This window comes from Mirounga angustirostris, unplaced genomic scaffold (genome assembly GCF_029215605.1).
Source record: "Mirounga angustirostris isolate CCGP_5_RB_7025 unplaced genomic scaffold, mMirAng1.0.hap1 SCAF_8, whole genome shotgun sequence".
Taxonomy (NCBI): domain Eukaryota; kingdom Metazoa; phylum Chordata; class Mammalia; order Carnivora; family Phocidae; genus Mirounga; species Mirounga angustirostris.
The window spans coordinates 1,521,292-1,535,267 of NW_026991716.1; the positions used below are offsets into that span (position 1 = coordinate 1,521,292).

Here is a 13,976-nt window from a genome sequence, read left to right on the forward strand (position 1 = left end):
CCGTCTACACAGCCCCAGCGAGCCCGGCTCCGCCCCGCGAAGACAGAAGCCCCGTCCACACGGCCCCAGCGAGCCCGGCTCCGCCTCGCGAAGACAGAAGCCCCGTCCACACAGCCCCAGCGAGCCCGGCTCCCGCCCCCCGAAGACAGAAGCCCCGTCCACACGGCCCCAGCGAGCCCGGCTCCCGCCCCCCGAGGTCGGAGGCCCCGTCTACACAGCCCCAGCGAGCCCGGCTCCCGGCCCCCGAGGTCGGAAGCCCCGTCCACACGGCCCCAGCGAGTCCGGCTCCCGCCCCCCGAGGTCAGAAGCCCCGTCCACACGGCGCCAGCGAGCCCGGCTCCCGCCCCGCGAAGACAGAAGCCCCGTCCACACGGCCCCAGCGAGCCCGGCTCCCGCCCCCCGAAGACAGAAGCCCCGTCCACACGGCCCCTGCGAGCCCGGCTCCCGCCCCCCGAGGTCAGAAGCCCCGTCCACACGGCCCCAGCGAGCCCGGCTCCCGCCCCCCGAGGTCAGAGGCCCCGTCCACACGGCCCCAGCGAGCCCGGCTCCCGGCCCCCGAGGTCAGAGGCCCCGTCCACACGGCCCCAGCGAGCCCGGCTCCCGCCCCCCGAGGTCAGAGGCCCCGTCCACACGGCCCCACCAAGCCCGGCTCCCGCCCCCCGAGGTCAGAAGCCCCGTCCACACGGCCCCAGCGAGCCCGGCTCCCGCCCCTCGAGGTCGGAGGCCCCGTCCACACGGCCCCAGCGAGCCCGGCTCCCGCCCCGCGAAGACAGAAGCCCCGTCCACACGGCCCCAGCGAGCCCGGCTCCCGCCCCCCGAGGTCAGAAGCCCCGTCCACACGGCCCCACCGAGCCCGGCTCCCGCCCCCCGAGGTCAGAAGCCCCGTCCACACGGCGCCAGCGAGCCCGGCTCCCGCCCCGCGAAGACAGAAGCCCCGTCCACACGGCCCCAGCGAGCCCGGCTCCCGCCCCTCGAGGTCGGAGGCCCCGTCCACACGGCCCCAGCGAGCCCGGCTCCCACCTGGTGTCCGCGCAGCGCGGCGGTCGGAGAAGGCACGGAGGGGCACCCGCGGCGCTCGGAGCACTCCGGAGGCACTAAGCGGGCGCGCAATATGCGCGCGTCCGACGGCTGGTCAGCGGACCAAAAGCTCAAGAAACGTGTTCAGCGAAGACGCGGCGGCCTCGCCACAGGTCCCGGGCGGCGGCGAGCCCGCATCTCCAAAGCGTCTTCGGCTGCGCGGGCAGCCGAGTAGCGGCTTTTCTAGGAACGCGGCCCGGCCTCTCTAGGATCGAGGCCGCCCTTCTCTCTAGTGCGCCGGGAGGACCCCTGCCGCCGTCCCGCGCAGGCGCGTCCCGAAGACCCGAGCAGGCCCTTCGCCTCTGTGAACGGTTTCGGTTAGAAACAAGATGGCAGGGCCCCGTGGGCGGCTCAGGTCAGGATCCCGGGTCCTGGGATCGAGCCCCGCATCGGGCGCCCTCTCGCTGTGCCTTGCTCTGTGAAATAAATAAGAAATCTTAAAAAAAACAAAAACAAGATGGCAAAGCCGAGACGCCCTTTTTAGTATCCTCAGGTCGCTGGTCAGATGAACAATTACAATCTAGCGAGCGGCACAAGTTCTTAAAATTTAAATATGTAGATCATGTATGCCCAATAAAAATCAAGTTGCTTAGAAACTATGAAAAGTACCCCATCCCCAAAGTTAACCGTTGTTAGTATTTTGTGTGGGTTTTCCCAGGACACTACCAGCCACATAGTAGCAATAAACATTTCAGTGAGTATGTAGCTATATATTTTTAACCTCATGGGCTCACAACATGAATTTACACCTCAGCCTCTTCTGTTAACACAGTTTGGAGATCTTTCCGTATCCGCTTATTTTTTAACAGCCTCATGGTTTCCGTTGTATGGACGCCCACCAATTTACCTAACTATCCCTATTGTTTCATAGGACATGTGTATATATGTGTGTCTATTTGCCCACAGTAAATAATGCTGCAGAGAACAGTTATCTTCACATATTTTTATAATTCCAGCTTAAATACTACATATTGGAATTGATCTGTCAAAGAGCATGTGCATCTAAAATTTAATATATACAGCCCCCCCTATTAATTTTAAAGGGCACTGCTATTTAAAAGAATCTAATAGAAAAATCCAGAAAAATGTGAACATAGCTGTTCACAAGACCAGAATTATAAATGACCAATTCACATGCAAGTAGATGTTCAACTTTGGCAGCAAAAGTATTCTTCTAAAACCCCTTAAAAAAAGACTCATTTCGTACGCACCAGATTGTCAAATGTGCAAAAGAGTAATTCCCAGGTTTGATGTGGGTATGGAAAAACGGGCATTTTCACAGACTGCTAACAGAAGGCACAGATTAGTATAACCCTTCTGGAGGGCAATCTGGCAAATGAATCAAAAGCCTTAGAAAATGTGCCTACCCTTTGTCTCATTCATCCTAGTTTCAGGAATTGAATGAAGGAAAAGAATTCTACAGTGAGCAAGGCTATTATGTCCAAGGATGTTTACTGAAATGTTTGTGGTGACAAACTATAAACTAAACGACTAACAATGGGAACATACACCATAGAATATTGTGCAACCTATATTAAAATTCTCTCCGGATGCTTGGGTGGCTCAGTTGGTTAAGCAGCTGTCTTCAGCTCAGGTCATATCAGGGTCCTGGGTTCCAGTCCTGCATCAGCTCCCTGCTTAGCAGGGAGTCTGCTTTTCCCTCTCCCCCGCCCCTCCTCCTGCTTGTACTCTTGCTCACCCTCTCAAATAAAATCTTTAAAAAAAATTTTTTTTTAATAAAAATAAATGATCTTCCATGAAGACTTTTAGTTATCTGGGTGTCTTAATCAGGGATTTTTGGGTTTGTTAGCAAGGTTCAGAAACCCAATCAAAATGACTTAAAAGAAACCTTTAACAGAAGGAAACAGGGTGTTCCTTGGACTCCCAGGACCAGCTGGGAGTGTGGTGGACCTCAGGAGCTGAGGGCCGGAGTCGTTTATCCTGAGTTGCACTGAGCCTTCATAGGGTCCCAGCTTCAAGACTTGCTTTCATTCTTTTACTTTTCACTAGGCTGGTTTGTTTCTATTTGGTTTTTATGTGACCACAAAAATGGTTCCAGCTCTAGATTAGTTTCTTGTTCAAATGTCTAACAGAGATGAACCAGAATCTGTGACCCAATATCGAACTTCTGGGGGTATCCAAATGACCAAGCCTGGCTTAGGGGTCCCCCACCCGATCCAAACCTCAGGGGTCAGAGAAGGGTCACATGGCAAGCTGTCCACCCAGGATCATGGCAGAACTGGTCTAGGATGGACTGGGCAGATAGGCAAATGGACTGTCCTTTTCTTTTACAAATCAAAACTGTTCATGATATGAAATCCAGTAGAAAAGTAAAGTGTTTCTATGCATAAAAAAAGATCAGTATCTCAAAATACTTTATTAAGGGATTATACCTGACCCATGAAGCAGGATGATTTGCTTTCTTTACATTTTTCAAGGTTTTTACAAAATATATAAATTTCTATCATAATAAACAAGAGTTAATTTATTAAGAATTTATGAAGATAAACATGGACAATTATATTGAAAATTAAGCAGAAATTATTAGTAATGACTAATCACAATTCGAGTATGTGTGTGTATATATGCACATTAAACAGTGATTCTTTTTGACAGGTGAAAATTAGGGGCTTTATTTTTCCCTTTCCTGTTTTTCCATACTACATTTATAATGGCACACTTATTAATAACTTTATCAGTTTTTTAAACAGGAGAGTGAACAGGAAATGAAGACACACAAGTACCACTCTTTTTTGAACATTATAGGATACTATCCCAACAGAAAAGCTGATCAGTAGAAGACACTTTGCAATACAGCTCATCCTTTCTGGGTTGCTGCCCTCTGAATAGAGTTTCAGCTTTCCTTCTAGAGCATCTATCATGTGTTGCATTGCAAGCAAAACCTTCAACAAGATCTGTTATAACATTTTGCCCTTTGTTCAATGTTTCTATAATCTTCAAGAATAGAAAAGAAAAGCACGTTATTAAAATATACCTGTATCCAGGGGCACCTGGCTCTTGATTTCGGCTCAGGTCATTATCTGGGGTCCTGGGCGTGGAGCCTGCTTGAGATTCTCTTGCCCCCACTCCCACTTACCCTCCCCACCCCCATGCTCTCTTTCAAAAAAAATTTAAAAAATAAATAAAATATGCCTGTATCCAACATTTATGTCCAAGTGGTTATGGGTATGCCCCCAGGGTACTGATGAGAACACCATTTCCTTTGGGACTGTGTGAGGGATTAGGTTGGTTAAGGTACCAAGGAATTTAGAAAACTTATAATGCGTGTACTACAGAAGCACCACAAAGAAAGCTAAATTTTCCAGATATTTAAGGGTATATCACTCTTCATACTTTGACTCTTGTCGTCATTGCTTTTTCATGAGAAATTTTTTTTTTTTTTTTAAGATTTTATTTATTTGACAGAGAGAGACACAGCGAGAGAGGGAACACAAGCAGGGGGAGTGGGAGAGGGAGAAGCAGGTTTCCCGCTGAGCAGGGAGCCCGATGTGGGGCTCGATCCCAGGACCCTGAGATCATGACCAGAGCCAAAGGCAGACGCTTAACGACTGAGCCACCCAGGCGCCCCTAGGACCTGACTTTATTACGATCTTGACGCTTAACGACTGAGCCACCCAGGCGCCCCAAGTCTACACATTTATTTATTTATTTATTTTATTTATTTGACAGAGAGAGAGATAGTGAGAGCAGGAACACAAGCAGGGGGAGTGGGAGAGGGAGAAGCAGGCTTCTCGCTGAGCAGGGAGCCGGATGAGGGGCTCGATCCCAGGACTCTGGGATCATGACCTGAGCCAAAGGCAGACGCTTAACGACTGAGCCACCCAGGTGCCCATTTCTTCCTTCTTAACAGAGAAGGAAACAGACATTCTCTGTTCTTTCCTTCTAAAACAGAACAGAATCAAATAGATTTAAACTATGACACAGAGCTGAATGCTTAGGTACTGACCTCAGCACAGCCATCAAAACACTTGGGAGAAAATCCCTGATATCAACTTAATTTTATTCATCGGCAGATTGAAAGACAGATAGCTTTACGACTTCCTAAGGAATGGAACATGACTGTTCCCGTGAAATTCTTTAGTGCCACAAAAGGTCGCACTGCTTCTCCCACAGACTTGGTCCTCCTCCAGGAAATGGTATTAATGGTGGCACCTGGTCCCACCGCACGCAGCAGGTGGGAAGTGGGTCAAAGACTGCAAAGTGCCTGTTCCAGCCTTCATGCTCCCCTTTCTTCCTAGTGACAGAAGCTGTTTTGGCTGGGCACTCTGCAAACCACAACAAGACACGCTCTCCAGACTCCCTTTCCCAAGTTTTGGCCTGTAGCGTATGTGTGGAAGTGACTTCTGGGAGGCTGCTCACAGAGGGTTGGCTGAGCTGGGAGGCATCTTTCTCCTTCTGCCTCTGTCTGCACTTTGCATGTGATGGCTGGAGCTTCAGCAGCTACCAAGCATCATGTGACAACCTCAGGACTGATAGTGTGCACTAGGATGTTGGAGCAGAAAAGCAGAAGCAGGGTCCCTAGTGGTGTCATGGAACCACTTTATCAGTCCTGGACTGCATGTCTCCAGATTTTTCTACCTGAGAGAAAAACAAGCTTTTGTGAAGTCACTCCTCGTTTGTTTCTAAACTATATGCAGATGCACCAAACCCTCAACAATACACGAGGGTTCATTCTCGTGGCAGACTGAGACACTTTTTCCAGACACAATACCCTATTCAGCTACTAACAATCAGGAGTGGACTCCCCTAAGCACAACACTCTTCATCATTACCACGACATTTTGGTATTCACAGTATAAAATCATGATCTCCTCCCAGCTGACTTTATTGACTTCCAAAGAACTCCAGAACAAGCAACATTTTAAAATTACATTATCAGGGGCATCTAGGTGGCTCAGTTGGTTAAGCATCTGACTCTTGATTCTGGTTCAGGTCATGATCTCAGGGTCCTGGGATCGAGCCCTGTGTCAGGCTCCATGCTCAGCAGAGAGTGTGCTTCTCTCCCTCCACCCTCCCCCCTGCTCATGCTCTCTCTCTCAAATAAATAAAATCTATAAAAAAATAAAATAAAATTGCATTATCAGTATTAAATGGAAAAAGTCTAATTTCTTTCCCCACTTACTAAACAGTGTCTATGCAGGAGCCAACTATCCTGGCACCAGAGTTATCAAGTAAAACAGCTGCTACCTGAATTCATTCAAATGACTTATGAAATGTCTTCCACACTTTAAGTAAAACCTTGATTTCCAACTTGAATCAGTGAAGTATTGTGGCAAGAATGGGGTGGGAAGTGGTCAAATTAAATTTTCTGTGCTTTCCAAAATGCTTCTGCTGACTGGGGGTGGGGAAAGTGGGGGGGATGACAGTAGGGGTTGGTTAGTAAAACCAGTGGGGGAAAATGCCCACCATTAACCTGCACTTTGAGAGTGGTGTATTTCCAAACATCATTAGTTTTATTTTATAGCTGTTGCTGTAGCAGATGCAAAAATACTGACCTGCTCTTGTTCTGTTCAAGCCTATAAATCCATGGATACTTGACTGACTCACTGCTGACTTCAAAGCCCTCACTCATGAGGCTCTCTACTACTTGGGAGGTGTGCAATCATGCATTTACCATGTTAAAGGCTCAGAGAAGTCCTGCAGTGAAGAATGTTGCTTTGCTTGTTCCCACAGTCCCATCGAGGATCAAATCATTCTGGTCCAAGGCTGAGCACAAGTGAAGGGACAAGAGCCTCCCACTTGGCCCCCTGGAGTTCTCTGAGGCTAGAATTGGCTGGAGTGACTCTTCCTAAAGTGCTGTTTGCTTGTCAACATACTGTCCGTCATGTTCCTTGCAGAGAGGATGCCCCATCAAGCCAGACTGTGTTTGTGGTGATATCTCTGATGCTGAAAAAGACCCGACCTCTGCCTGAAGGCTTCGCCACATTCATTACACTCATAGGGTTTTTCTTCGTTGTGGATTCTCACGTGCTGAGCCAGGTGGGAGTTCAGTCGGAAGGCTTTCTGGCATACGGCACACTTAAAAGGCTTTTCTCCAGTATGAATCCTGTGATGGCGAATAAGGTCCGAGGTCAAACTGAAGGCTTTCCCGCACTCGTTACAGCGATGGCTTCTGGAGTGGCTGTGGATTCTCTGGTGGTGGGTGAGGAAAAGGGCCTGACTGAAGGTCTTCCCACACTCCTTGCACTCACAGGGCTCCTCCTGGCTGTGAATTCTCTGGTGTCGGTTGAGGTGGGAGCTGCGCCTGAAGTTCTTCCCACAATGGATGCACAGGTAAGGTTTCTCTCCAGTATGGATTCTGAGGTGTTCCAAAAGGCCTGCATTCTGGCTAAAGACCTTTCCACACTCTTTGCACTGATAAGGCTTCTCTCCAAGATGGATTTTCTGGTGCCTGACAAGGTGTGAACTTCTCTGAAAGGCTTTCCCACACTCGTGACACTGATGACCTTTCTCTCTAGAGCGGATTTTCTGATGTGCAGTAGGACTAGGACTCTGACAAGCCTCAGATTCACAGAGCTTCCCTTGTGTGTGTGTCCCTTTGTGTCTAATCAGGTCTGAGCACTGGGTGAATCCCTCCCCACAGTCTGAGCATTTATATTCAGTCTTCTCCTTGGGCTTGACCTGCTGCCCTTCCAAGTTAGGGTCCTCACGACGAGGTTCTATGGGTTCAGATACTTTCCCAGATGATTCCACTCCTCCAAAAAAATCTGTCTCTACCACCGTCTTCCCATTCTCAATCTTTGTCTCCTCACCTGAAACATTAAATATATACTACCAATTACTTGTTTTTTGATGCTTAGGGAAGGGAATCTGCAATTAGGAGGAATAAATTTAAATCAAGCCATGTGTGCCAAGTGGAAATGTTGTGGATGCTTGCATCTGCACAGAATATACACGCAATGGTACACAAGAAATTGTTAACAGTGGCTGCTTGGGGGAGGATGGGGACTGTGGCAGGAGGCAGCTTATCTTAAATGGTTTGAACTTGATCATGTGACATACACACAGCACACAAAGTTAGCAAGCAAGCGAACAGTCTCAAAGGGCATGGCTGTACATTCTTGAAAATGGTTTGTCAGCTGGAGTATAAAAAAGCAAGGTCAACTGAGGGCCCTGGGGCCAATAAGAAAGAGAACGTACTGGAAATGAAGAAATGCAGACACAGAGCCCATTTTATCACTGACTGGCTGTGTAATCTAAACCCTCTGGGCTCACTGTCCTCACCAACAGATCAAAACTACTGGGTTTTACCCTCAAGGGTAACATGAAGTTCACAGAAATGACTTGAACTGTCCTGATCTCCTTGGACAGCAGCAGTTGCTTTCCTGTGTGGCTCAACAGATACCAAGTATCTTGATGTTGTAATAATTTGCTCATATGTCTGGTACGTGAAAGAGCGTAAGCAATGTCTGATGAATAAAACCCAAGCTCAGACACACAGGCAGAGGTAGGTGAGTAGAATGGGCCTTCCAAGGCCAGGAACCTGAATGAGGACGCAAAGTTGGAATGAGACAGAAAGCAGGAGAGAGAGGTCCTCAGCAGCACCAATAACAAGCTAGTGCAAGTTCATGACTGTGAGCCACATAAAGGCAGCAGATCAACTGCAAAGGGAGAGCACATGAGAGCCAAAGGAAACAGTGGAGGACTCGCAAGGAGAAGCCAGAGACAGCGAATCCGGTGCGAGGCACCTTGTGCACATCTTCCTGCAGCCACGCACAGGGGAGGGAGGGCTTAAAGGAAGAGAGATCCTTTTCCAGCAATGATCTAATGACATGAACAACTAAAAAGCAGGGGCAGCTCTGAAACCGGAAAACGACCTAAACTTTGAGTGTAAAACAGCATTTTCAACAGACCGGGAGGGCAAGGGACAGTGTCACGGATCTACCGTGACTACATTTACTTGTCATATTTAAAATATAAGCCCATGATGGGGCACCTGGGTGGCTCAGTCGGTGAAGCACCTGCCTTCGGCTCAGGTCATGATCCTGGGGTCCTGGGATTGAGCCCCGCATCGGGCTCCCTGCTCAATGGGAAGCCTGCTTCTCCCCCTGCTCCTCACGCTACTCATGCTCTCGCATGCGCTCTCTCAAATAAATAAATAAAATCTTTAAAAAAAAATGTAAGGGATAGAAACAACAAAGAGGAATTTCAGTGACAAAGAAAATACAGTGAAAAACCAATCTAGGTGACATTTAGAAAGAAAGGACAGTAATAATACTACACCAACTTGAAGGAGACAAGAAAAAATGAGCACTGGCCCACGTGGCTGGGGTTCTTTGCCTCGGGTGAGAAACCAGTGAACCTTGTTTATTCACCCCCATGGTAGCTGGAAGGAGGAGGAGATGAAGGGTGGCACAGGAGAGGCCTTTGGTTTCTGCTGAACAGAAACACCAAGGAAAGGATGGGGGGAAATGTTTGGGGTGATAGTAATCCTCCAGATCTAGATTGTGGCAGTGATTAGAAGACTGAGTTTTGTCACATTTGTGAAAACTCACTGACCCGGACACTTACAGAGTGATTTCTACTGTGTGTAGATTATACCTCAATAAACCCGACTCAAAACAAACACAAAAGCTGGGCCGCCGGAGGGGACGCCAAAGCTGTCCCACGTGAGAAGATGCAGCTGTTTCTTACCCTTCTCTTCTTCAGGCTTTGGGATGTCACGCTCAGCCTGGACCTGTGGCTCCCGCGCTGCTTCCACAGGGGCCGCCTCCTCTGCGAGCATCTTCTGCTTCTTTGCCTGGTCTGGGCCCTAGGGACGGTTATGTAGGCACAGTTAGGGACATGTGGGCTTAGGCGGAAACTGTTCAGGAAACACTTCCACGTGAGGAAGGAGTAGAGAAACCAGGGGTCGGGGGGGTGGAGAAAAGCGGTTGGGGAATCAGCACGTTCAGTTCATCCCAGCAGACAGCAGGGGAGGCTGACCTACAGCTTCGAGCAGCCAGACTGGAAAGAAACAGAACCAAAGCTTAGCAGTTCTCCTGCTACCGAGCTCATGCCCACCTCTCCGGCCCAAGGTCTCAGCTCCTGCTTTTCTGCAAAAGAACGAATCTGCTCCTTACCACATGTTGTCCTGCTTCTCCAAGCTCTGGCTGCAAATCCTCCAGCACAGTCACCACCTGCTCGCCGCTCTCCGGGTGGTGCTCCCGCACCCAGGCCTGCAGGTCCCCCGGCAGGATGGCCAGGAACTGCTCCAGCACCAGCAGCTCCACGATCTGCTCTTTGCTGTGCGTCTCGGGCCGCAGCCACTGACGGCAGAGCTCCCGGAGCCGGCTCAGCGCCTCGCGGGGTCCTGTGGTCTCTTCATATCGCAACTGCCTGAACTGTTTGCACAGCGGTTCTTGTCCAAGGCCGGTGCTGTTTCCTGGCAGCTTGAATCCCTGTTCCCAAGTAGAGCAGGGATCCTCCTTCACTATCCGAAGCCCCTCCTTCTTCAGATTCAGAGGAGCTGGGGAATGGGCATTAGCCAGTGCTGTCGCCATCCCCAGCGTCAGCCGGCTTGCGCTCTCTGCCCTGGAGAACTTCTTTCCACGGTCTCCTCCTGAAAATGTAAAAACAAGAATCACAGAAACAGGTGGCTCAGTCGGTTAAGTGTCTGCCTTCGGCTCAGGTCATGATCCCAGGGTCCTGGGATCGAGCCCCGCGTCAGGCTCCCTGCTCAGTGGAGAGTCTGCTTCTCCCTTTCCCTCTGCCTCTCCCCTTCCCCCCAATCTCAAATAAATAAATAAATCTTTACCCCCAAAAAAAAAAAAAGAATCACAGAAACAGTAGCTGTAGTAGTAACAGTAACCACAGCAATACACCTTTGCTGGGTTCATACAATTCCAATAATTACTATCAATTTCTTTCTCTCCAAAACAACCATTCCTAAAAACAGAACACACATACAAAATAAGAAAACTTTGTTCTACACAAGACTGCCAGCTGACAAAGCAGGAATAATAAATCTGAAAAGATCACCATTTTGCAGCTTGATGAAATAACTAATTGAACCAAAGACCACAAATGGGTAAAGTCACTGGGCAAAAGGAGTGGGGAGAAAGGACACTCTCACAGTCTCCAAGAACCACCATGCTGACTGCTTATTAATTACAAAAAAAACAATGGAGACATCTGGAAGCCACAAACTTAAATGATCAAGCCCAGCAACACCAACAGTCAGACAACTGACCTTGTGCCTTATCACTTACGCATTTTTACTAAATGTTTCATATGAATCTAATAATGAGGAGACTTTCAGATAAATCCTGAATGCAGCTCATCTACAACAGTCAATTTCACAAAAATAAAAAGAGGTATTGTTCTGGATTAAACAGACACCTAAATTAATTGTGAAAATTGGCTCTTGGGTTTAAAAACACTATAAAACCTGGTTGGGCTCCAAATACAGTTTGCTGTTATACAGTCCTGGATGTGGATGGTAACTCCCACCAGATACATATATATATATATATAGGTCGAAAAATGGACTTAAAATTTAAAAAGTCAAATCCTACTGTTTTTTTTTTAAAGATTTTATTTATTTGACAGAGAGAGAGATAGCGAGAGAGGAAACACAAGCAGGGGGAGTGGGAGTGGGAGAAGCAGGCTTCCCGCCGAGCAGAGAGCCTGATGAGGGGCTCGATCCCAGGAGCCTGGGATCATGACCTGAGCCGAAGGCAGACACTTAACGACTGAGCCACCCAGGTGCCCCAAATCCTACTGTTCTTAATAGAAATGAAAAAGTCAAAGAAAGTGATGATTATTAACCAGAAATAAAAGTTTGGTATTGCAACAGTTAATTTTATGTGAACACCTGATTATGGGGTGCCTAGATATTTGGTCAAACATTATTCTGGGGGTTTCTGTGAGTGTGTTTTGGGATGAAAGTAACATTTACATCAGTGGACTGAGTAAAACAGACGCCCTCTATAATGTAGGTGGGCTTCGTCCAATCAGTTGAAGGTCTCAATAGAACAAAAAGGCTGACTCTCCCCCAAGTAAGAGAATTCTCCCTGCTTGACTGCCGTCACATGGGGACATCAGCTTTTTTCCTGCCTTCGGACTCAAATGGAAACATCCGCTCTTCCTGGATCTCGAGACTGCTGGCCTTTTACTTCCTACTGTCCCTGCACCATCAGATCTCCCAGTTCTCAGGCCTTCGGACTCAGAATGGAACTAAACCATCGGCTCTCCTGGGTCTCCAGCTCACTGACTCACCCTGCAGATCTTGGGGACTTGCCAGTCTCTGTAATTTCATGAACCAATTCCTCATAATTAATCTGTCCCTACGTGTCTATGTCTATGTATTTCCTACCGGTTCTGCTTCTCTGGAGAACTCTAATACAGATACATAGCATATGCTGCTGAATTAGTGGTGGTCATTTCTATGACATGACTAAATGCATCAAACACAATATATAATAAATAATATGATAAATGGACCCTTCCAGCCTACTTTCACATCTTGTGCATCAGATCAATCAAGATCTATTGATTCTGCCTAAATAGCTCTCAAATCTATTCTCTCCTCTTCATCCCCCTTGCCACCATCTCCTCCTATCCAGACTACTGTGACTAATCTTTCTGACTCACCAATCTATTTCCCACACTGCAAACAGTGATATTTCTAAAGAGAAGATAGGACTGTATCTCTGCTGTGCATTTACTGCATTTAGTGACTCATCACTACCCTTAGTATCAAGTTAAAGACATCTAATATGGCTTAAAATTTTCTTATGAGCTAATGAACTTTCGGTTCCTCAAATTTATGATACTCTTTCCTGTTCCTGGGTCCTTCCACATCGAACACTCTTCAACTCACCAATTTTTTTTCTCATTAGTGCCCATATACCCTTCATGTCTCAGCGTAATAAAACAATAAGCCAACACAACTGTTTCATGTATTTTATGAGTATTAATGCGTTTAATCTTCACACAACTGTATCAAGACACAGTTGCCAACTTCATTGCACAGAGAAGGATACTGAGACATGGAGAGTGTAGTAACTTACACAAGATCCCAAAGCTCAACCTCAGACCTTTCCTCCAAACCCTTGGACTTACTTTGCCTTCTCTCTCTCACAATCCACATCTGATCCTACAGCAAAGACTGCTGGCTCCGCCTTCCAGGTAGATCATTAATCTGACCACGACTAACCACTTCTACCATAACACAAGTCCAAGATAGCCGCATCTCCCACCTGAATTACTTGCAATAGTTTCCCTGACTCCATTCTCGCGGCCTTACGGTCTCATCTCACCGTGAGTTCCCAGCTATAGACGCTTTAAAACATAAATCAGATCATGTTTTCCCTCTGCTTAAAATCGTCCAAAAATTCTTCACACCAAATTACTTCCACAGTAAACACGTCCTCCCGCCCCCCAGCCTCTCGATACCGTCCTCTACACACCCCGCCCCCGTTCGTTACGGTCGCGTCTACATTCCCGGTCTCCTTGCTATTCCTCGAGAATGCCAAGCAAGCCTGGAGGCCTTTGCACCTGCTGTGCCCTCTGCCTGAAAGCGCGTGCGCCCAAAGGCCACACAGGTCTTTTCATGTTCTTCAGGTTTCTGCTCAGGCACTACGTTCTAAGGCTTACCTTCAACACCTGCTTAAAACCGCGCTCAGCGGACGAAACAAGCGCAGCCTACGCTGGGCCCAGGTCAGCAGATCCGCAGCTTCGGGACGCCCCCGGCCCCCCACCCGGCCTGCGGGCCCTCCGTCGCAGAAGCTTCTCTGCACCTAGGACACCAGCCGCTCCCCAGCCCGGGTCTGCAGGGCCCTCCCAGACGGAGCGCACACACCACGCGCCCAGCACCGCCCCTCAGGGCCAGCCAGGCGGGTCCAGCACGGCCCGGGATCCTCGCCCAGCGCCAACGCCCGCCGCCCAGCGCACCG

The 13,976-nt window shown here is 48.5% G+C and overlaps 2 protein-coding genes across 8 annotated transcripts in view; both read right to left on the bottom strand.

The window, feature by feature from the left end:
• PGBD1 (piggyBac transposable element derived 1) overlaps positions 1–2,708 on the bottom strand; it is a 39,219-nt gene extending 36,511 nt beyond the window's left edge. Inside the window, exon 1 of one of the 7 annotated variants that reach the window (XR_010413463.1) lies at positions 1,021–2,707. The gene's annotated coding sequence lies outside the window, so the exon portion shown is untranslated. Of the gene's footprint in view, positions 1–1,020 lie in introns of all 7 variants that reach the window. The other 6 variants (XM_064597066.1, XM_064597067.1, XM_064597068.1 and 3 more) reach the window with 6 other exon arrangements.
• A 384-nt stretch (positions 2,709–3,092) lies between these two features.
• On the bottom strand, positions 3,093–13,976 carry ZSCAN26 (zinc finger and SCAN domain containing 26). The gene is made up of 4 exons (XM_045866241.3): positions 13,678–13,976; positions 10,161–10,639; positions 9,733–9,850; positions 3,093–7,850 (listed from the first exon to the last, which is right to left on the bottom strand). Exons 2-4 carry the CDS (start codon positions 10,578–10,580, stop codon positions 6,949–6,951), a joined length of 1,440 nt encoding a protein of 479 aa, XP_045722197.1. The 5' UTR covers positions 10,581–10,639; positions 13,678–13,976; the 3' UTR covers positions 3,093–6,948.

What these genes read in the sequence shown, in the direction of transcription:
- ZSCAN26 (XM_045866241.3), bottom strand. Translation starts at nt 10,580, where the DNA reads ATGGCGACAGCACTGGCTAATGCCCATTCCCCAGCTCCTCTGAATCTG. An exon ending in GAGAAGCAGGACAACATGTG is followed by an intron (nt 9,851 to 10,160) that starts GTAAGGAGCAGA and finishes AACCGTCCCTAG; the next exon opens with GGCCCAGACCAGGCAAAGAA. An exon ending in AAAGCCTGAAGAAGAGAAGG is followed by an intron (nt 7,851 to 9,732) that starts GTAAGAAACAGC and finishes TTAATGTTTCAG; the next exon opens with GTGAGGAGACAAAGATTGAG.